This window comes from Amphiura filiformis, chromosome 17 (assembly GCF_039555335.1).
Source record: "Amphiura filiformis chromosome 17, Afil_fr2py, whole genome shotgun sequence".
Lineage (NCBI taxonomy): Eukaryota > Metazoa > Echinodermata > Ophiuroidea > Amphilepidida > Amphiuridae > Amphiura > Amphiura filiformis.
This window is the reverse complement of record NC_092644.1, coordinates 52,091,526-52,112,587: the sequence shown is the minus strand read 5'-3', so window position 1 is coordinate 52,112,587 and position 21,062 is coordinate 52,091,526. Positions and strand designations below refer to the sequence as shown.

At 37.4% G+C, this 21,062-nt stretch overlaps 1 protein-coding gene across 1 annotated transcript in view; it reads left to right on the top strand.

Moving 5' to 3' along the window:
* Positions 1 to 20,178, top strand: part of LOC140137949 (coiled-coil domain-containing protein 180-like) — a 48,778-nt gene extending 28,600 nt beyond the window's left edge. Inside the window, exons 13-32 of the mRNA XM_072159759.1 lie at positions 2,354 to 2,643; positions 3,369 to 3,495; positions 4,043 to 4,168; positions 6,358 to 6,623; positions 7,619 to 7,700; positions 8,537 to 8,811; positions 9,425 to 9,571; positions 10,069 to 10,245; positions 11,573 to 11,756; positions 12,343 to 12,614; positions 12,781 to 12,848; positions 13,492 to 13,660; positions 14,278 to 14,355; positions 15,308 to 15,374; positions 15,809 to 15,953; positions 16,840 to 17,000; positions 17,756 to 17,893; positions 18,513 to 18,624; positions 19,338 to 19,582; positions 19,964 to 20,178. Coding sequence (XP_072015860.1) covers positions 2,354 to 2,643; positions 3,369 to 3,495; positions 4,043 to 4,168; positions 6,358 to 6,623; positions 7,619 to 7,700; positions 8,537 to 8,811; positions 9,425 to 9,571; positions 10,069 to 10,245; positions 11,573 to 11,756; positions 12,343 to 12,614; positions 12,781 to 12,848; positions 13,492 to 13,660; positions 14,278 to 14,355; positions 15,308 to 15,374; positions 15,809 to 15,953; positions 16,840 to 17,000; positions 17,756 to 17,893; positions 18,513 to 18,624; positions 19,338 to 19,582; positions 19,964 to 20,092 — 3,258 coding nt within the window. The 3' untranslated portion in view covers positions 20,093 to 20,178. The remainder of the gene's footprint in view (positions 1 to 2,353; positions 2,644 to 3,368; positions 3,496 to 4,042; positions 4,169 to 6,357; positions 6,624 to 7,618; positions 7,701 to 8,536; positions 8,812 to 9,424; positions 9,572 to 10,068; positions 10,246 to 11,572; positions 11,757 to 12,342; positions 12,615 to 12,780; positions 12,849 to 13,491; positions 13,661 to 14,277; positions 14,356 to 15,307; positions 15,375 to 15,808; positions 15,954 to 16,839; positions 17,001 to 17,755; positions 17,894 to 18,512; positions 18,625 to 19,337; positions 19,583 to 19,963) is intronic.
* Positions 20,179 to 21,062: the final 884 nt, after the last annotated feature.

The window sequence follows — 21,062 nt, the reverse complement described above, 5'->3', positions numbered from 1 at the left end:
TAATAGAATTATTGTCAGCACATAAATTTTCCGTAAATTTTAGACAAAATCAGTCATAACTCGCTGGGTATAATTGGGTAATTGAGTTTGAATTTCGCGCTGGGATCAATTCCATGCGCAAATGCTTGCTACCGCGCCGTTCATGTCATGGACTGAATAAACATGATCGAAAAACAAATTACATACTTGTTTGTGACATTCCTATTCTTGATTCATTTGAAAATATCTGATATTTAAAAATATCGTCTTGCAGTAATCAAAAATTAATAAAAACCCACCGATTTCATCAAATCCAGCCCATAAAGGTTTTCATATTTAGCGCATTGCGGTAAATACATTCTTTCCACGCAATCACGATTGAAAGAAACATACTTTATTATAAAATAAGTACAATTTAGGCTTAGTAGATGGAATTCTGAAATCTGAATAAAATAAAAATAAAAATATTGTCACTTGTGTCACGATTCTTTAATGATAGTACAATCAGTGTACGGTACTGAAAAAGTGAAACATTCATGTTTTATGGATTACCGAACACGATGCGTAAATTGCTGCTGAAGAAATAGCGCAACAGCGAGTCGCCAAGTTCGTCCTCTGGTAGCACTTGCGGTCCGGTGTGTGTTGCAGCAGATTTGATCTCCGGGATTTGATCAAGTCTGCTTGCATGCATTTTCGCAATTAAGCTTGAAATTAGAGGAATATTCAAGTTGCAAATAATAGAATTATTGTCAACACATAAATTTTCTGTAAATTTTGGACAAAATCAGTCGAAACTGGCTGGGTATAATTGGGTTATTGAGTTCGAATTTCGCGCTGTGATCGATTCCATGCGCAAATGCTTGCTGCGACCGGTGACCGGTCATGGCATAATAATATAAACATCAAATTAAATACTTGCTTATCAAGTAACATTCCCTGATCTTGATTCATTTTAAAATATCTGATTTCTAAAAATATTGTCTTGCAGTAATCAAAAAAGATTTCATTATAAAATCCAGCTCATAAAAAGGTTTTCATATCTAGCGTTGGATCATTCCCCGATCGGATATGATTCATTATGGAAAATATTCTTTCCATGAATTCCCAATTGAAAGAAACAAATACTTTATAAATACAATTTAGGCTTGGTAGACCGTTATTTGATGGAATTCTGAAATCTAAATTATAATATTGTCATTTCTGTCACAGTTCTTGATGATAGCACAATCGGTGTAGCCCTACTGAAAAAGAAAAACATCTATGTAATTGTTGTATGGATGATGGTAGTAGCGAAATACTGAAGAAATTGCAAGGAGCTGGTGTCTGCGAGGCGGATATTCCCAAACAGCGCTAGCGCTTCTCGCTTCCGGGAGCACTGTGTATTAGCTGATTTGATCAATCGTTCCTTGATATTTGGAACATTTACAGGAATAAATTTTGCTGACGAAGTAGCAATAAGTTGGAAATATCAGAATGTGAATATCAAATCGGTCATTTTGTCTGCAAGCAGTACAGTCAGCGGATACCGAACACTCGACTGAGACTCAGCCCGGAGACTCAGTCAGTCACTGAGTTCATCACGTATGCCCCGGCCCGTATGGATCTACGAGTTCGCCTATCATACATGACCGGTTGTAAAACTAAGAAATAATTAAAAATCCTGTACATGTACCTTATTCTATTCCTTCATTTTCTCATTGTGATAAGTTCATCTCAACTTGGTGTGACGATCTGAACTGGTAGCACTAGCAGTTATTTTTGCAATCTGTTTTCATTCCGGTTCTTCGCGAATCTTCGCTCTTGCTTTACTGCAATATTCCCTATGCATATCGTGGATGGTTTGGCCTATCCCAAATCACCCTGGCCAGCACTTTTTCCATTTTTATCCACACCCTTTATTCAGGAACTTCATTCTTGATTTGATCATGATGTTTCCTTCATGTTATTCTTATTTTATTGAAGATATTTTTCATGTAAAATAAGTTGACAATGACTGAATTTGTACATTGGCCCGATGCATGCCACAGTAACGCATGGACATTGTGTTTACAATCAAACCCGGAAGTAACTGTGTGTCCCCGAGCTGACGTCATCAACGAAAGCGCCCAATTTGAACGATTTCGTTTTGTAATTTAGGGGGGGTGCCAATATCAAATCTTTGCATTGAGATTGTGTCTAGCCTGGTACGTTTGGCAAATAAAAAATATTCTTTTCTGCTTCCTGACATCATAAGCTTTCCATTGATATATAACTTTATTTTCAATGAGGTTCACCTTTAAGGTCATGTTTTCCATGGAGGATGTGGATTTCAACTGGAATAGCCCAATTGGTGTTGGATTTTCTAACAATCTCATCATGCTGTGTTCTTTTACAGGACTCCTTGGAGAAGCTCTCTGAGAACTTTGACGAACAACTACGCTCTCTCTTCAAGTTCTCCCAAGGTGCTGCCCACCTGTGGGATATCCATGAGCTAGGCCTAGCTCGCCGTGAGAGAGACTTGCAGGAACAGCTGGAGGAATGCCGACATGATCACGACAATGTGAACCAGGACATGGAAGCTAATTTGGACATCATCATGGATAGATTAAGACAGGAAAGCAGTGAGGATACACTGGGGGATACATTGAGGAAAGCATTACTTATGCTGGATAAGATCCAATCAAGGTAAGGATATCCCTGAGATGAACTCATCACAGTCATTACTTGTTTTGCTGGTTGTAACTCTATTACTTAAGATTGATTGACCCTGCCTACATCTTGGTGATTAGTAACTTGCCTATTTTACTGACAGGTGATTGGCAATTAGTGGACAACAATTCAATCCTGTTGACGACAGACTCATCTATAGTGCTTCCCTTCCTTAATTCTCCAGTGAATGAAATTTTTCTATTGGTAGTTATTGGTGCCAGATTAAATTGAGCACCTTGATTCATGGATACATATGGGTGCAAGGGCTTATGCAGCCAGCGGTGTAGGGAATGTTTTACACACCTAAATTTGGAAATACACACCCAGTTTTTGCCCTCATGGCCTATACTTTGTACACAAATCTTTAATGTATACACCCAGGTTTTTAAATTTATGCACCCAAACCTTAAAATCCTACATAAGACCTTGTATGGGTGCACAAAGTAACACTGTGCATTGGTATGCATGAGTCACAGGTGGATCAAGGTATTGCCATGTTTCCATTCTTTATTGTCGGATATTAGCATGAATGTAAAAAAAAAAAGCAGACCTAGTTCTGTCTGACGATTCTGTTAATCATACTCCGACCCAGCCCCATTATTGGTTTGCATTGCATAATAAGGAAAGTACCAAAGCATGACAAAATTGAAGAGCTGCTCAGTTCATTTATGATTTTTTTCCATGTAATTATTGAATTTCAGTTATGAAGCATTTCACAAGGAGCAGATGGAGATAGTCAAGCAATACCCATCCATGGTGAAACAAGAACTAGAAAAATATGATTTCAGCGTGTGTAAATTCTATGAAGTAGACAGAATACATCCAAGTGTGAGTAGACTTTGTGTAGTGAGATCTAATATCAAGTTGTGAAACATCAGCTAAACGAAAGCATCTCTTACAATTGGTATTTTTTTAAAGTATATTTGAAGACCCGAAAATAAGTTCATCAGGATTGTCAAAATATGGTGCACAAAAGTCTTGAAAACAAGAAATATTGGGTAAATGATGTTAAACATGACAGTTTCATTCTACAATGTAGTAATTTTTCAAATTGAATGAACAATTATTCTGCCCTTCCTTGTCTGCTTCCTGGTGAAACCTGATGTTGGTGGTGGTGTTTTGGGATGTAGGAGCTGGTCATATATTCCGTAGAAAGTGATTTGCTTCATCTCAGTTTATTGTGTACTTCAGGACACAAAAATCAGAGATAGCGAACAAAACAGGAACAGAAGACACAAAAGAAACCATTTGGAGCTAGAAAAAGAGGGTCAACACCGTAACCGAAATGGTTTTTTTTGAAGCAACAGTTACTATGTTTTTTTAATTACAAAGAAAAACACACTTAATTATAACACAGATATAATGTTGTATTTAGGATCGTAAACAGATGCGTGAGCAGGAGGTGGCAGATAGATCCAAGAGGACAACGCCTACACCAGTGTCCAGAAGAAAGATGAGGTCAACCACTCCTGATGAGAGGTCGGGTAGTATCTCAAAAGCGGTAAGAGAAACTATCATATTTAGGGTTTTTTTTAGGAAAGTTTGACGTCACATCATCATACCTTACATGTTTTATATCCCTTTCATTATCTTATTGTTCTTACATATATCTTTCTATTTTGTAGTAACTTGTTTCTTACATTGAACCCTTAAAGTAGGAAGGAACCTATTGAACCTGAAAATGTGTATTTGCTGCCAATTCCATGTTGATGTTTGTTCCAAAATTTGTGATGCAAATATTATAATACTGTTATGATTTTTGTCAAGAGTGCTGTATACATCCTTTTTGTTTTGTGCAAATATTTACAAAATCTTGTTTTGTCACATTTTACACAATGCAATCAGAAATATATGTTTTCAGCAAATTTCTAGTTTGGTGAACATGATGTAACTTTTGGAAATTATGTTGCAAAGATGAATTCTGTCATGAAAGTATATCTGTGCTGAAAAGTGGAAAATTATGTCCAAAATAGCTATTTCGGTACCATTATAAAAACAATGGTTATTGACACTTAAATATCTAGAAACCATACACAATTGTTTAAAAGGAGGGCCGATTGGTCTATTAAGTGTGCAAGACAAAATTGCTGCACTTCATTTGTCAAATGCAGTTGTAGTATCTTTTGTGACCTATCCAAAAACTGGGTGCCTCAAAAGTACGCCAAAATCTGCCTAACAAAGAATTTCAGATGTGCCTTTCATACACACACATCACACAATGATATCTTCAATCTTAGAATGTTAATGGTGTTGTCTTGTCCTGTCTGATCATGTCTTGTCCTGTCTGATCATGTCTTGTCATTGTCTCACAATTTCTCATCTTAACCATATCACAGCAATTGAATGGACAATGGGTTATTCCAGTTGAAATCCATACAACCCCTTTGGAAGACATGACTGTCATTTTCCACGCAGGGAGTATGATTTTCAAATGGGGTTACCTGAATGCATACAATGGTGTATATACCAGAAAGAAAATGACATGATTTTTCAAAGACATACAACAATTATTATTTATATGTTATTTTGATTCAATAAGGGCTGACATTTCATGAGTCAAACTTATGGTTGACCATTGGCTTTGTGAAATGACCATCTTGCTGCATGTCACACCTTTTGTCATCCACTCACCTTTGCATGTTCTTGTGTGTACCTAGAACAACAAACTTCACATGTTATACATGTCATGTCCATTCAATTTGTGTGCAAATAAAGTCAATTTTTTATTTCTTCAGAGTTATGGTTACGAGATAATGATTATCAAGTGCATAGAAGTGTCCCTTGCACGTTCGATGGCCAATGTGTCAACCATATTGTTGTCATGATCGTTGATCAGCCAATCAGCATGATTGTTTATCATTTATTCATTCATGCCTATATGCACTTGACACAGAGAACATAACTCTGAAGAATTAAAAAAAATTACTTTAGTACCATACTCATGATTTCACCTATAATTACACCTGTTTCCTTTCTCTAACCATCTCACTACATGTTTCCTCATCCATCCATCCACCTTGCATGTTCCTTTGTGTGTACACCTATATCAGAATGTGTTTCAACAAGTACACTATGCTCAAGCTAAGTGGAAAAACCTGAAAAAGGTGAGTAAACATTGTCAAAAGCATGATGGAATCATTACCTTTCAGACACTGTAATTGTTTTTTTAACATGACTCTAAATTTTAGACTTGATGTACACTTCATATTCTAAAGATTTGCACTTCATATTAGATTTTTTAAAAGTTACACTCATATGGGAATGATATATAAAACTCAAGCACACTATTCTTCCTAAGCTTTTGTGCTGTTAACATTCTTTTTTACAACAGTTTGAAAAGTAATGCGACCATTTGTGATGAGTCGGATGTCGCTAATATTGATTTTGAGATATTGGCAAAGAAAATGTTAAAATTCTTTTGTTTTATATTGTTTTCAGTGATTGATAAATTGATGTAACTTCGCAAAGAAAAGCTGTATCAACATGGGGTTTTCAGTTTCTCAAAGCTCTAAATGACCTCTTTAGAAACAAATGTAAAACTCATTTTCGACCAGGGTCGACATGTTTTAAGTGCAGGTGAATCAGATGTGCTTGCTATCATCAAGAATTTAATCTTAGGCAGGTTTCATGATACTATAACTTTCTGAACCAAGTCTTTAAAACCAAACTGTTGATATATTTTAATTTCAGAAAACTGGTTTAGAACCCCCAAGCATCTCTAGCCAAAGCCCAGTACCAATGGCTGTCAAGGAAGTATTATCCACTGCAAAGGGTACTACATTCTATGTGCTGACAGTGGCTGGAAAACATGGAATATCAGAAGAAGAAGAGAAAGGCAATAAGGAGGAGAAAACATTCCTGACTGAAACTGGTGTAGAGGGAGTAGGAAAGATGCAAGCTCACACCACAAAGAATGTTGCGGTTCCCAATGAGCTGTTTGTAGAACTAAGAAAAATGTAAGTAAATGAAAAATTGAAATGTAGGCATTACATACTACGCAGTTCGGGGGAAAAGACAGGATTATTTTATAATGGTTTTGACATGATGTACATTATGCTGCCAGTAGTCTGCTCTTTGAAGCTTCACTTTAAAGATTTAACGAAGAGGTTAGACTTCAAAGAGTCCAGACTCCAAATAGTAAAAATGTAATATTATAAGAAATCTGTCATAAGGCTTTGTTTACTTTGTTTACTGTAGTAGGTGGCCTGAAAACAAAAATACAAAATATATTTTTTTCATTATTTTAAAAATATTGTTAGTGTCAGGATTTATAGCAACACATGCTTCAAATCACAAATATTTATTGTCAAATCAGTGCAGAGTAGGTTAGATGTGTACACTCAGGGCGTTTAACTTTACGCGCGCGATTTGATACTGTGGCAAGCAAAATACTCACTACCGAACTTGAGATGAACCAAAATATATTCACTATGTATTCCTATTATAAATTCCTGCAATTTGTAAAAGAGATAAATGAAGCACTGCAGTTTGGTTGTGTGCACACATGTGTCACAGGCAGACAGTACCATGCACTTGCATTTTCAAGGTGCTACAATGTGTATGTGGGGGTGTGTTTATGTACATATGGGTACATCAGTGGGCACCTAATTAAGTGTCACCAGGGGTGGACCAAATTGACAAAATGTGAAATAACATTGCTCCTATCTAACGTATATGTATGATTATTATGTGGGGTGTGTATGTGCGGCTTTCACCATCAATTGGGCTACACAGTAATCACCATGGAACAATGGACACACAGGAAGAGTGATGGTCTGCGCTTACTGTATTATATAGTGCCTATGGATAACGGTTAAGAATAAAAACACATCATAAACAATGTCCACAGCTAGGGTCTGTGGTAAGCTTAGCCAATGTTTGCCAATGTTGGGGTGTGTGGGGGGGTGTGTTTGTAAACTCATTTTTTAATTGTTGCCACTTTTCTTGCCAGAATGAGAATGGAGTTTTTGAACCACCTTGAGGAGTGGCTTGATGGAGCAGTGGAGAGAGGCAATAGTGTGGTTGCTGCGAAGGTAAGATACATGCAAACAATTGATGTAAAATGGTCGAACTGTTTGTGATTGTAAGAGGAATCCCAGCAATCACAAAAATGTTTTCAAAATGTTATGAATATGTTTTGGTTTTGTTCAAAACGTTTTAATAACATTTAAAGGTAGGGTTATAAAAATGTCATGAAAACAATTTTTAAACATTTTAAATGAAAAACCACTTCAACATTTTGATATTGTAACATAATTTTTGGCAAACATTTTTGCAAATATTTTGTCAATGAGTTTTGCAGCAAGTTTTCAAAAATATGTTTTTATATAAAAAATAGTTTTATATGCCCTTTATATAAGCCAACATTTTCTGTTTGTTGGGATCAATTTACTGTTATTTACTGTTTTCAACAAAGTAAGAATTTGGTAGCTGATAAAACTTTTATATTTCTAGTATTCTGACAATGCTGTGCCTTAATACTAAATTGTTGACCCTTGACATTTGTATTGAGAAGTTCCTTGCATTAGTGGCTTGACTTGTCAAGCCTCCATGCACTCAACTTTGATATATCCCATCATCTTTCTGTTATGTTTCAAAAACATTGACATTAGGGTGGGGTCAAACTTCTTGGCTGTCTGCAAAATCAACCCCCGTTTTTGTCATTTTACATCAATCAATAGCCCCTCGGCACCCTTGCCTTGGCACCCCATAAGGGTGGATACTTTTTGGAAAATTTCTGGTGCTTACATGTATCAGTTTGCCAAGTCTGGCCCTGTTAATACAAGCCCAAACTAGTCAGTATCTATTGTACAAGTCACATAGAATGAAACAAATAAACAATCCCAATTGTTTTCTTTCTTCTCTTTAGTTTGAAGAACTCAACAGCGAATTGGATCTTCGTCTTCATCTTCATGAACCACGTTCCAAGAGAGCAGAGCTTGACATCCACAACGTACGAGGAGCTGAACTGGTGATGCATTCAGAAAGGGTGGTCAGACACTCCAAGGGTATATCAGGGGCACTGAATGACATCAAAGTACGCTTTGCAGATATGCAGCAGGAACATAATAAATTCACTGATAAGTTCAAGGAGGATGTGGATGCGATGGAGAGTGTTTTTATACAAGCCACAAAATCTGCCACGTAAGTAATGTCTGTTGGTTACTTGTGTTTCTAGGGAAAGCTTGTGCTTAGAGGAACATTATGGAACACAAGAGTAAATATAAGGAAATTAAATTTACAATAACAGAGTACAATATAAAAGCAACCATAACAAATATTTGGGCTATTGATACAAACTTTGAACTTTCTGGTTTGTTGCTCTGAGATGATGATGAAAAACAAGTAAATATATTGGATAAGGCAGACTCCATATTTGCAGGTCACTCATTAAGGAGAAAATAGCGTTCCTCTGGATTTTTCTTAATTAGTGCTGGTTATTTTTAATGTAAGTTTGGCAAAACAAACCTCACATCCACGCTTCTAAGGGGGTAACTAACTTCTATTACTAGATTTTAAAACAAAATCATGTGTTGAAACTATTTGGTTCCGTGCATAACATCCAGTATTGGGTTCCTATGGTGTTACATGTGATATTATGCATAGTCCAACTGTTTAAAGATTGAATTTCCAATAGCTATTGTTAAAGCAAGTAAGTCTTCAGTTCAAACATGTACCTATAACACTAACACCTGCATTAGAACCAGAGTGATATAGTTCATATTTCAAATACTTTGTTGTTATAATTTTGATACAGATTGGTGATGCTATCTCATCAAGTGAGTTCCAAGGTAGAGGATCATATGAACATTATCAGGGCATCGCTGAGACAATTCAGACAGTATCTAGATGATACACTACAGATGCTCAGGGAATCTAATGCACGCTTCATCAAATCATTCAAGTAAGTACAATACTTTGATAAATGGTAATATTTTGGGTACAGATATATGGCTTATTTGGTAATTGGCATCAGGTGTAGTGGATGCTGGTCAATTCACACACACAAGACACAAATATCTTGTTTAGGTTTGACTTGTGCTTTCAATTTCTGAATTTATAGGTGTATGTTTACAGTATCACAATTAAAAATGCAAGACCAATGGGCAGTTTGATTGAAACTCATACATCCCCTATGAAGACATGACCTTAATCTCACACACGCACAGGATATAGATTTCAAATGGAGTCGCCACCAATTCAGGTAACGCCATTATAAATTCACACTCTCTGTGACTGTGGAAGAACTTTAGAGAATGGAGAATATTAATGCATTTAGGTCGTCTTTATATCTACTTTGTTCTGTCTATTCTTTCTTCTTCTGCATTTCCTTCATCTTGTGGCATATCATATTAACTTGTTTTAACAAGTCTCTTTTTCACATCTCTTCCCTTCTCACAGATTATTTTCTGACGGTGGTAACTTCTCCCCAGAGGAAGTTGACACTTTCAAGAAGAAACTTGAGAAGCTTGCAAACAAGATAGACTCAGCTGAAGGCTTTGTTATGGCTGACTTAGAAGGCATGGAAGCAAGGAGGCTAGAACAAGCCACAGAGATAGCTAACAAATTTGAAGACAGGTAGGTGATACCATGTATGCAATCATATTGTAATTATGGTATGTAAGTGATTATTCTTTACTTTTTAACCCTAACCGCCTTAGGGCTTTTTGGCAATGGGAAAAGAAAAAGGAAGGAATAAAGAGAGAAAACAAAGAGAGAAGTTGTTTGCTCTGGGTGGGATTCGAACCCGAGACCCCATCGCATTCCAAGCACTGGGTCAGCGACACTTTGCCACGGGTGTTGGGCTTCACTGGCCAGCGAAACCGTGCCTTTATATCACTTAGGACGATTGCATCATCACACCATGTGGGATGCACGCACAAACAGCGCATTTATCAAGTAGTATTTTGTAGTACCTGGTCCTGTTAGGGTTAATGCACTGGCAGATTAAAAAAATTGTAATAGCAATTCCAGGATTCTTAGCCTACATCTGGAATAATCGGAATAGCATGGACCAGTCCCAGAGTACGGGTAACTGACAATATGAGGAATTTCAAGTTGGCTCAATTATTCCATGAGACTGCACTGGGGCTTGGAACTTACATCACTAAACACGTATGCACTTGAGTCTAACACCTTGCTGATTGACCTGAAACATGAGAGCTAGAAACTCTCCCTTTGTAATGCTGCAGATGGTGATGTTGTCAATTTTTTCCAGTACAAAACTGGTTCTTTCAGTGATTCCAGCGAAAGTAAATTTTGTCTTAAATACATAGTTTTCAGCTGAATTACTATGTTAGCACATCTATGACAATGCAAAGGTACCAAAATCTGAATTTTGATGACTCACGATACGAACGTCCAAATGAGCAAATCGCCGAATGGGCCTTTAAAACCTGTTACTTTTAAATCAGTGGCTCCGGAACCGAGGCAAATCCATCATGTTTCCTTTAATCACTGCGTTGTCTTTTTTAAAGACATTTCTTGTTTGCCATGATTGATACCTGCCCTCTACAAATTGTGTAAGGCATTTCACATGCTGTTTAAGAATGGCATAGTAATATTGCATTGCTCATTCTGCAGAAATCACAATGATAGGAGCATAATGTTCTATTAATATTGTTTATATTCACTTGTTCCAGGACTAGAATTTCAGCAGGAATCCATGAATCAATTTTCACAAAGATTTTTGTGAAACAAATTTGTGTGAATCAAACTTGAGTCTCATAAACTTTTTATATATGCACAGTGAAGATTGGGTGAGCATCAAGTGGTTCTCACAAACAACTATGTTGCATGAATCAAATTTGATTCTTGCAATGTGTCTGCTCCCTGTGTTCTATGATACCCAGTTGCATAATGAATGCAAATATCAATCTTCATTCACTTCCATATCTCTTGACAGATTCAAGCATCATTTGTTTGACCTGACATTTATTGAGAAGTTGACAAGATGGCTGACCAACACGCAAGTGAAAGTCAAAGGTGAGGTTGCTGAGAGCAACAGACAGGCCCAACAGCTTATGCATCATTTGAATACATTGGAGAGAAGGATTGATGCTTGTGAGAAACCAAACTTGGACAAAGAGGTAAATTATCTACAGATAGGCTGAAACTAGTATGGGGGAATATGGAAATATGAGTGTGACAATAACTGTTGGATTTTAATTTTATTTTGTTCAGGAATATTCAAACAGTTTGTGTGCAACCAGAGAGAACAAAATTCAGTTAATATAAGCAAATAACATACTAACCTAGCTTGGGAGCGCTGTCACCAAAAGTAGTAGAGCCGTCATCTTGCCACCAAGATATGATTCTCAATGCATGCGCATTTTTAAAAATGTATTTTTTGATAGTTTTCTTCTCCACATTTATGCAAAACGCACGAATGCTAATGTAAAGTGTACACACAATCTACAACATGTGTACATACCATGCAGGTAGAACCATGTTTTGAGATGACTGTGCATGAAGTCTACAGTAAAAATCACTGGGAACAATTACATTTCAAATTAATTTATTGTATTTCATTTTGAAGAGCCAAACATTTTATGCACAAATTTGTGTCCATTGTTATTTGTGCTTTCTTTTTTCAAGTGAGAGTAAGTTATGCCATTTTTCACAAATTCTATCCGATAAATTGAATGTTGTATTTCATTTTATTGCATATTACAGCAAGTGACTCCAGGTCAGCTTCTGGACAGTATGAAAGATATCTTTCAAGCATTTGACGACCGTGCTCAATATCTCCACTGTACAAAACATGCTGCTTACCGGACTTCCGCATCTAAAAAGGTCACTGGGGACAAAGCTGGCAAGGTTGGCTTTGCATCGGATGGTCAGTCTGGTCAACAGACGGCCCCACAGACAATTACACTAACCACTCTGAAGGCTAATAAGACACAGCAGGAAGATGCAGCAGTCACACTTATCAAAAATATCCTATCGTAAGTAGATACCTGTTTAATTGTATCGTACATGGGAAGTAAATAAATCTCACATTCTTCATATGCAAAGAGAGACTACCCAGAACTCATCTTTGTTGTCCTGCAGGTGCAATCCCAAAAATATATTCAGGCTAAATCAGATTGTTGACCTATGTTTCATATGCAGATCACAGAAGATGAAAGCTAGACAAGGTAGCCATGGCGATGGTGAGAAAGAACCCCCATCTAGCTCTGGTAAGTTAATATTAAATATTTGATCATATTTTTCCTCGGAATAATATAAAATTATTGACTGATCATTAGGGAAACTCTGCAAAATATTACCCCAAGGTGAACTGGAGACCGCTAGCCTCACGGTCTTCTGTAACAGAGGGGAAATGTTTTGCACCATTTCCTAATAAGAAGCAATCAATATTTTTTATATAATAGGCCTATATGAAAATATTCAGACTGTCACAGCCTCAAAAAGATCGCCATGGTATCAGTGTCAGCTTGATCCACTGAGGTCATAATGTTAAGCAGGGCTAAAGGAATTGCCTAAGAAAGTGACTATTCGCCCTTTTGCACGGATCCGCCATCTTGCTACTGAAACGAGGTTCTCCCTGCAAAACGCATGCGCAAAAAGTGCATTTTGATTTCTCACGCTTTTCTAGCAACGCCAGAAGGCTAAGTTGTGTTCATTCAAATGAAATTTCTATTGCAGGTAACCTTCAGTGCATTGTTCAAAAAAGGCCAAAACACCAGAGATCACAGTCACACACAAGACAAATATTTGCACACTAAAAACAATAGCAAATACAAAAATGCCAGTCTTTTTTCAAATTAATGGTTGAGGCACTGTACTTGCATGTTTCAATGGGTTTTTTTTCCGATACAGGTTTACCCCGTCCACCTGGTACTCAATCCAGTATTCAAACTGAAGATGGCAAACTGAAGAGCACCTTGAGACCACCTCCCAAGATGACGGACAAAGACAGGGCAAGAACATTGCTACGTAGGAGTACATCAATGAGTATGGATAGCAATCCACGCAGGAGTGCCTCAGGGTAAGTGACATAGGTCCTCTTATATGTAGATTATAAAAGACAGGGAAAGCACAGTATGAATAGCAATCCACACAGAAGTGCCTTAGGGTAAGTGACATGGGTCCTCTTATATGTAGATTATAAAAGACAGGGCAAGCACAGTATGGATAGCAATCCACACAGAAGTGCCTTAGGGTAAGTGACATGGGTCCTCTTATATGCAGATTATAAATGACAGGGCAAGAACATAGGTTTGTAGGAATACATCAATGAGTATGGATAGTAACCCACGCAGGCGTGCCTCAGGATAAGTGACATGGGTAGATTATAAATGACAGCGAGAATATTACTACATAGGAATACATCAATGAGTATAGATAGCAATCCGCGCAGGAGTGTGCCAGGGTGAGTGAAATTTTTAAAAGTTGAATCGAACCCAGGACCTCATGTACCAGAAGCAGGTGTTACTGCTGAGCCACACTCTCTTTAGCTGTTGAGTTTTAGAACTCTATACTCTGATATTATCATCAATATGCAAGTGAGGATTTGTACCTGCAAAAGTCATTGAAATGTAATTTATTAAACATCTGAAAGTAAGTCAGGATTAACAGAATTCTAATTATTCCTTCCTCTTGCAGAGTACTAAGGAACAAGAACAATGGACTCAAATTTGATCCAAAATACTATGTCTTTGGAGAAAAACTGGAAAAAGAAATGTAAGTGTTTATGTAAAGGAAGATTAGTGTATTTAAAAAACATGGCAATTTAGGGTGTGCTACATACAGTCATAATTAAGCACACAATCTTCTGTACACTTTACAGGAATTTGCTGACCACACACCACATAAACCACTTAGCATCAATCAGGATACAGCTTTATACAGGTGCAGACCCTAATCACCCTACACCTAGAATATCATTTACAGGATCAGCTGCTCAAGTTCTCATTCGCGTTTCCAAGACAATAAGCAGTTAGTTTCTAGCCAGAGGATTGGGCTATTCCAGCTGAAATCTATACAACCCTTATGAAAGACATGACCTTAATCTCCCAGGGGATGCAAATTTTAAAGGGAGTCACACATTTAGGTAACCCAATTTGAAATTCACACTCCCTGTGTGAAGATTAAGGTCATGTCTTCCATATAGGAGTGTATGGATTTCAAATGATATTATAATTAAAATTTTCGTCCATCCATTCTGGTAACCAATAGTGCAATGAAATCAAATCGCCCACAATGGTGACCTAGTGCCGACGAAGGCAACTCTCATTGGTCAAAGCGCGATGCTGTCACACAGCCATGGAAACACCCGGGAAAACACTGACCCAATAGGCATAACTCAGAAGTGCCTCCGCGTGGGGTCAAAGGTGTTTTCTTACTCTTTCACGTCAGCAAACTTTATTTCAAGTTCAATTACTACACAAGAACAAACAGGGCTCATTCAAACTCGCATTGCCACACACACCAATGCATCAATCTTACTGATTGAGTGAACTGTTAAACATCATAATTTGTCTTAACAAATCTTTTAACAGGCTTTTTGCAATATTCTAAGTGGAAAATGGATTTTAAAGAAAAATATTTATTTTCTGTAAAGATGTTGTTGGTATGCAAGATACCATATTTGAGAAAATTCTGAACAAAGTTTGAATTATGTTTGATATTTCAGTCATTATATGGCAACAAATAGAAGAATCCTACAGGAGTCATTGGAAGGGTTACTGACAACAGCAGATGTGAGTAGTACTATAGATTATATATCACATTGTTTTGAGTAAATGGACCGTGATAGTACTCCTTCCTTTGGAGGGGATGTTAAACCGTCTCGGTCATCATTAAAATTGTATGATGGACAGTTGCTGTAATGGGCTAGACAATGACCAGATAAATAAATAACCATTGTTTAAGTGTATAACTGTAAAATCCAGTTGAATTTTACACATTTTGACCTCAAATTAGTCCATTTTGTTTGGAATCCCAAAACTGTCCACCCTTTTTCCACTTTTTATGGGTTAAACTTGTTGGATCCTTTGAACTTTTGAATTTGGTTGAAATTCCAAAACAAAATCTTCCTCAGTGGGGGTGTGAATTCAAATGGATTAGCCCAAATGCCAACTATATCAACATCCAATAGTGTGTACTTACTGGTATATATTTATTCTCCTTTCAGTTATACTATCGTCAAAAAGGTTCGCGTCCTCCTACCAGACCTGAGGCTATACATGAATCCTTTGAGTTATGTGCTGATGTCATTGTGACAAAGCTGCAATCCTACTTCAATCAAGCTGATGAATATCACAATCAATGCCTACAAGGTAAACATTTTAAATGTACAATTCATAGTTTGTAACATCATCTCTGAAATGTGGGGATGTCACTTATGTTGGACTTGTCGGTCGATTGTCTACATATGGTGCATATAAATGGGTAATTTGGTATAGCAACATCCTTGATGTGGTCATAACTGCTTAGTACCACCACAGGTAAAGTGAAATATTGACATGTTGTTAAATGCCTTTGGATCTGATTCAAGAATATGAAGAGCTTGTTTCCAAAAGGGATTAAATCCACTATTTGTCGAAATTGAGATAACTGCAGAACAGAAAGAGAGTTACAATATACAATTTTAACCTTTGTTCCACATCTGTAGCATGTCTGGGTCCAAAGCTCATTCCCTTATTTTCCGAAATTTTCATAAATTTAAATATAAACCAATATTTTTAAGCCATGGTAAAATATTGATAGAAATGTTCTTAATCAATTCAAATTTAACCCAACTCAATGGTGGGTACATCATTTGTGTATACAATATTTTTGGAAAATTTTATAGTCCAAAGAAATTTAGCTGTTAGCATTCCCAAAGGAGCCGCAAGGTCCAGAAAGGTTGAATTCAATTAAGATAGGGTGGATTCAAGGGGCCGGGGGGCTGTCTGTACCTAAAAAATGAAAAGAGAAAAAATTAAAATGGTATGGAGTTTGGGCTCAGGACTGCCCTTCCACGATTCGCTTCGGGCGGGAGGGTCGAGTATGTGCGAGTTCACTAATATGGAAGAGCGAAGTGAGCCAAAATTATTAAAAAGCCTTAAAAGGTTATATATGACTCATGAGAGTGGAGTCACAAAACAAAGGTGAAGTATTACATTGGGACAAGAAGAGGGTAATTGTGTTAACTTTCTCCATATGACTTTGATCATATTTCAGAGTTCCGAGAGCAGCTGGAGAGACTTGAAAAGGCCATCTCCAAAGTTCCTGCTCTTGTGGTACAAGAAGTATTCAAAGGTCACTTACAGAAATCTAGGAGTAAACTAGAATCTGTAGCAGGTGATTTCAGCAGCAGACTGTCTCATTGGGACAAGAAAAGGGTAAGTGTTTGCAGTCTGTTATGAATGATCATTCTTGCCTAACACGTCCTATGTGTAACATGTTCTACGCGTAATCTCACTCCCAGCGCAAGACACAATATTGCAAGTTGCGCATACGACAATGGTACGGACTACAATTACTCCATAAACATTAGGCCTATTCCTTATCAACCGTTTTAAAATCCACCCAAAACTTGCATGTGAATCATTTTAATATCATTCCCATGCCATGGCAGCATCTTGGATGTGCAGGAAAATCCCCAGATATGGTCTGTACATAGGGAGTGTTAAAAGTTGTAGTGACTTCCCCTGATCTGAATTGGTGCAGGTTAAGTGCAAATATTGCTGAGGATCATTCAAACAATTTTAGGAGGGGTTCTCCCTGTTTTGTGATATACAGACAGACATGTTTTGGGGTGCATTTTTTGATAGAGCAAAGGAGATAAGTGTTTGACTCTATATTAATGGGTCTCATTTTGGTGATTAGTACTTGTATGTGGAGAGATGGTAGTTTCTAAAACTCAATGGGCATATCCAAGTACACATCTGTTGAGACCGCCCACCCCTTCTTCAGCAATTTTGGAATAGTTATCAATGCCCCTCCGCACCCCTTTTCTGGTATTACAACAAATGTGGTAAATTGTGGACCGACATTCTCCCAGGACGTTCTTTACCTGTTTTGATGTTTGGTCCTCTTGTTTGTTGATTTTACAACAGTGTTTGAATGAAACCCTTGATTTGTGTTTTCGTTTCAGAGAGAGCATAAGACATTACTGAGACCAACACTGGGTCATCCACACAATAAGAATCAATTACAGACATTATGTGATAGTGAGGAGAATAGGAAGCAGGATTATGTGAACGGTATAGATGAACATGCACAAAATCTTAAGGTAAGTTGGCTAGTATATCAGTACTACCAATCACAGTGATAATTGGTGGGTGATTCTTCAGTTGCTGAGCAATTGATTACATGCCTGTGACCATGGCTGTGATTGTGACCTTATCAGGTGTTGTAACTTATGATGATACTATAAGGAAGTACAGAGTGCTTTAAGAATGATATGCATTAATTGTTTAGGTTACCAAAACAAAACCTGAGTTACGGGCTTGACCGACCCGATTTTATATTTTGGTGATTTTTTTTTTCAGTGCGCATGTAAAATCTGCTGTTTTTTGTGTGTTTTTTCCTTTTTTGTTTGCAAAAGTGGACTAATTTCAACTGGAAAACACAAGCAAAGCCAGTGAAAACAAATAGGATCTTGTCAGACATTTGCAAAAAAACAACAACAATAAAAAACCGCCCATCCATCCAACTATGTACAGGTTTGTTTGTTTTGGGGTTTTTTTTGTCACCATGAATTGGGGTTCATTTTTTGAAGTACATGCACCCAATTCTTTGGCAGTTTGTTAATTCAGAAAGCGAAACTGTCATGTGTCATGTAGCATCGACTTTGATGATGATGATAACACAGTGAATTCAAATTCAGTGTTCATAATGCTTTGTTTCAGGATCTTGCCAAGACATTAGGAGATGAATTCATCCAAGACTTGACATCGACAGGAGAGAAGCTCTTGGCTTTGTTTGATTCGCTTCTTACTATGGATGATGTAGAAACTGGACGTAAGTTTTAATAAAAGACTGCATTTCTGCAGTTTTAAATTACATGAATCAATATAATTGAGATATTTGAAAGCTGAGATTAGTGATTAGAGTGGAGGGTGGTGCCCTTTATCCAACCCTAATCCTATACTGAACCCTAATCCACAAGCCTATCCTTATACAGCCAACATTTATAGGGCCCATGTTTTGTGTCCTTATCTCAAAAGTTTTGAAAATGTTGCATATTACATTCTCATTTACATTTCTAAATTCAACTGCCTATCTCACCAAGGAGTAAAATTAATAGCAGGGGTGTTATTTTATGCAATTTTATTGGTTTCAGCTCGTTTTGGGGCACTAAAAAGTATTTTAGCCCAATTTCACACTGTTTTTCAGAATATCAGGATATTTCACAAGCTTTGAATCACACCCCTGTATTAGGGTTTTTCTTTAACCTCCCTGTTTAAACTATGCATTTTGTACCCGCTGGCAAATCCACAAAAGCAAAATGTTGTGATATTATTATTACATTATATAACTATTTTTAGTACCATGTATTATATTAATTTAATGTTTACCATTTCCATAGTTCTAGCAAATTACTGAACAGTGTGGCTGATATTAAAACACTACTTAAGAAAAGCAACATTTTTTCATTTTGGCCTAATAATAAAATCAAGTCATGGTCCCTTTGTAAACTAAGTCATATTATTGGTTTCATGTTCAATACACAGGTGTAGACCCAAAGCGTCTGAAAACCAGTGCTCTAATCCGCCGCAAGCAAGCAGGTCTCCCTCTAGAAGACAAGGAGTATGTACCTTTGATAGAGAGAGGTCCCCATGTGTGGATGGGAGTTCCTTTAGATCAGCTTGTGGAGGGTGAACGACCTGCTAAGCCACAGCTGTCTAGTGCAGTGACATCAACAAAGACAACTCTGGGACATCAGTCTACGGTGGATGCAAGGAATAAGGCTTTCCAGGTGAGATCATGTTGATATGTTCATTTGTTTTGTTTTCGAATGGATTGCATCCCAAATTCAGGTATATGAAATGCCATGTCAATGTCAATGGGCTATTCCAGTTGCAGTATGGAAGGCATGACCTTAATCTCCCACACAGGGGTATCAATTGAGGTTTCTGGTTACCCCATTTAAAATTCACTGTCCCTGTGTGGAAGATTAAGGACATGTCTTCCATAGGAGATGTATGGATTTCAAATAGAATAAGCCTATTACTCCAAAGACCAAGTCACCAATTGGCCTGCCACCACCATGGGGGTGGCGCCAAAGACACTCAACAATTTTTTCATCAGTTAAGACCATTTTTGATAATGTATATGTTGTTTTGTATTTTCTCCACAGGATTATCTGGTAGCATTTGATTCCAAATTAGAGGAGATTGAGCAGCAGAAAGCAGAACAAATGACAGCAGAGACAAGATGGTCTGATAGCTGGCACAAATCAGTATGCAAGGTCAAACAACTTTACTAAACTTGGAAGTCAAGATTTGTGATTCTATTCAAGTTCACTGCCAGAATAAGTTGAGGTCAAATCACAAGTGCTTTTTACTTAACATGTGTGAATTAGGGATTCAATCATGTTTCACCGTTGTTCATCACCGTTTAACAACGATGCGGCCGCGTCGTCTGCGTGGTTTACTTCGCGAGGGCAGCTTTAGCTGCCCGAGGAAATGTCAGTTAATCGTTGTCACTAAGCCTTACAAAAACTTAGATGATTTCTCTGTTAATATCATTAATAAAACTACAGAATAAAACGGCAAAATTTAGCCGCTATCTGAAAATACTGAATTGAACTTGTAAGCTTGCATACGCACAAAGGTTCCAGGCATGACGAATTTTACGCGCTCTCGCGTAACGCGTAGTCTCGCTTTCGAGTTCGCGTATCGCCGGTAAAAGTGTGGATTCATCACGGATTAACAACGGTTGGCTCCTGTACAAAGGTATAGGAAGAGTTGTTGAAATTTGTGTGAAAAATGCATATTAATGACATTCTAAACACTATAGTTCCTTTCACCATGAGAGATTGGTAATGATTTCAAAAAGTGTCTGTGTGTGCGCATGTTCCTCACGACGCACCCTAAAATATGCAGTTAGATCACTACCAATCAAGGTGAGAAGAACTATAGAAGCAAATGAATGGGTTCATCAAGTACTTACTTGCATATAGCGTTGTTGGGCAGGAAAAATCTTTTGTGCCATTGATTGACCCCTGAACATGTTTAAAGCAAAACCTCCTATGTAACCTGTTGGCAGTTTTGTTTTAAACATGTTCAAGGGCCAAAAGCTTATAGGAGTTTTTTCCTGTCCAAAGACGATAGGTGCATTGGGCTATTTCAGTTGAAATCCCATACACCTCCAATGGAAGGCATGACCTTAATCTCCCACACAGGGGTTGTGAATTTCAGATGGGTTACTCCTCTATGTGGGAGATTAAGGTCATG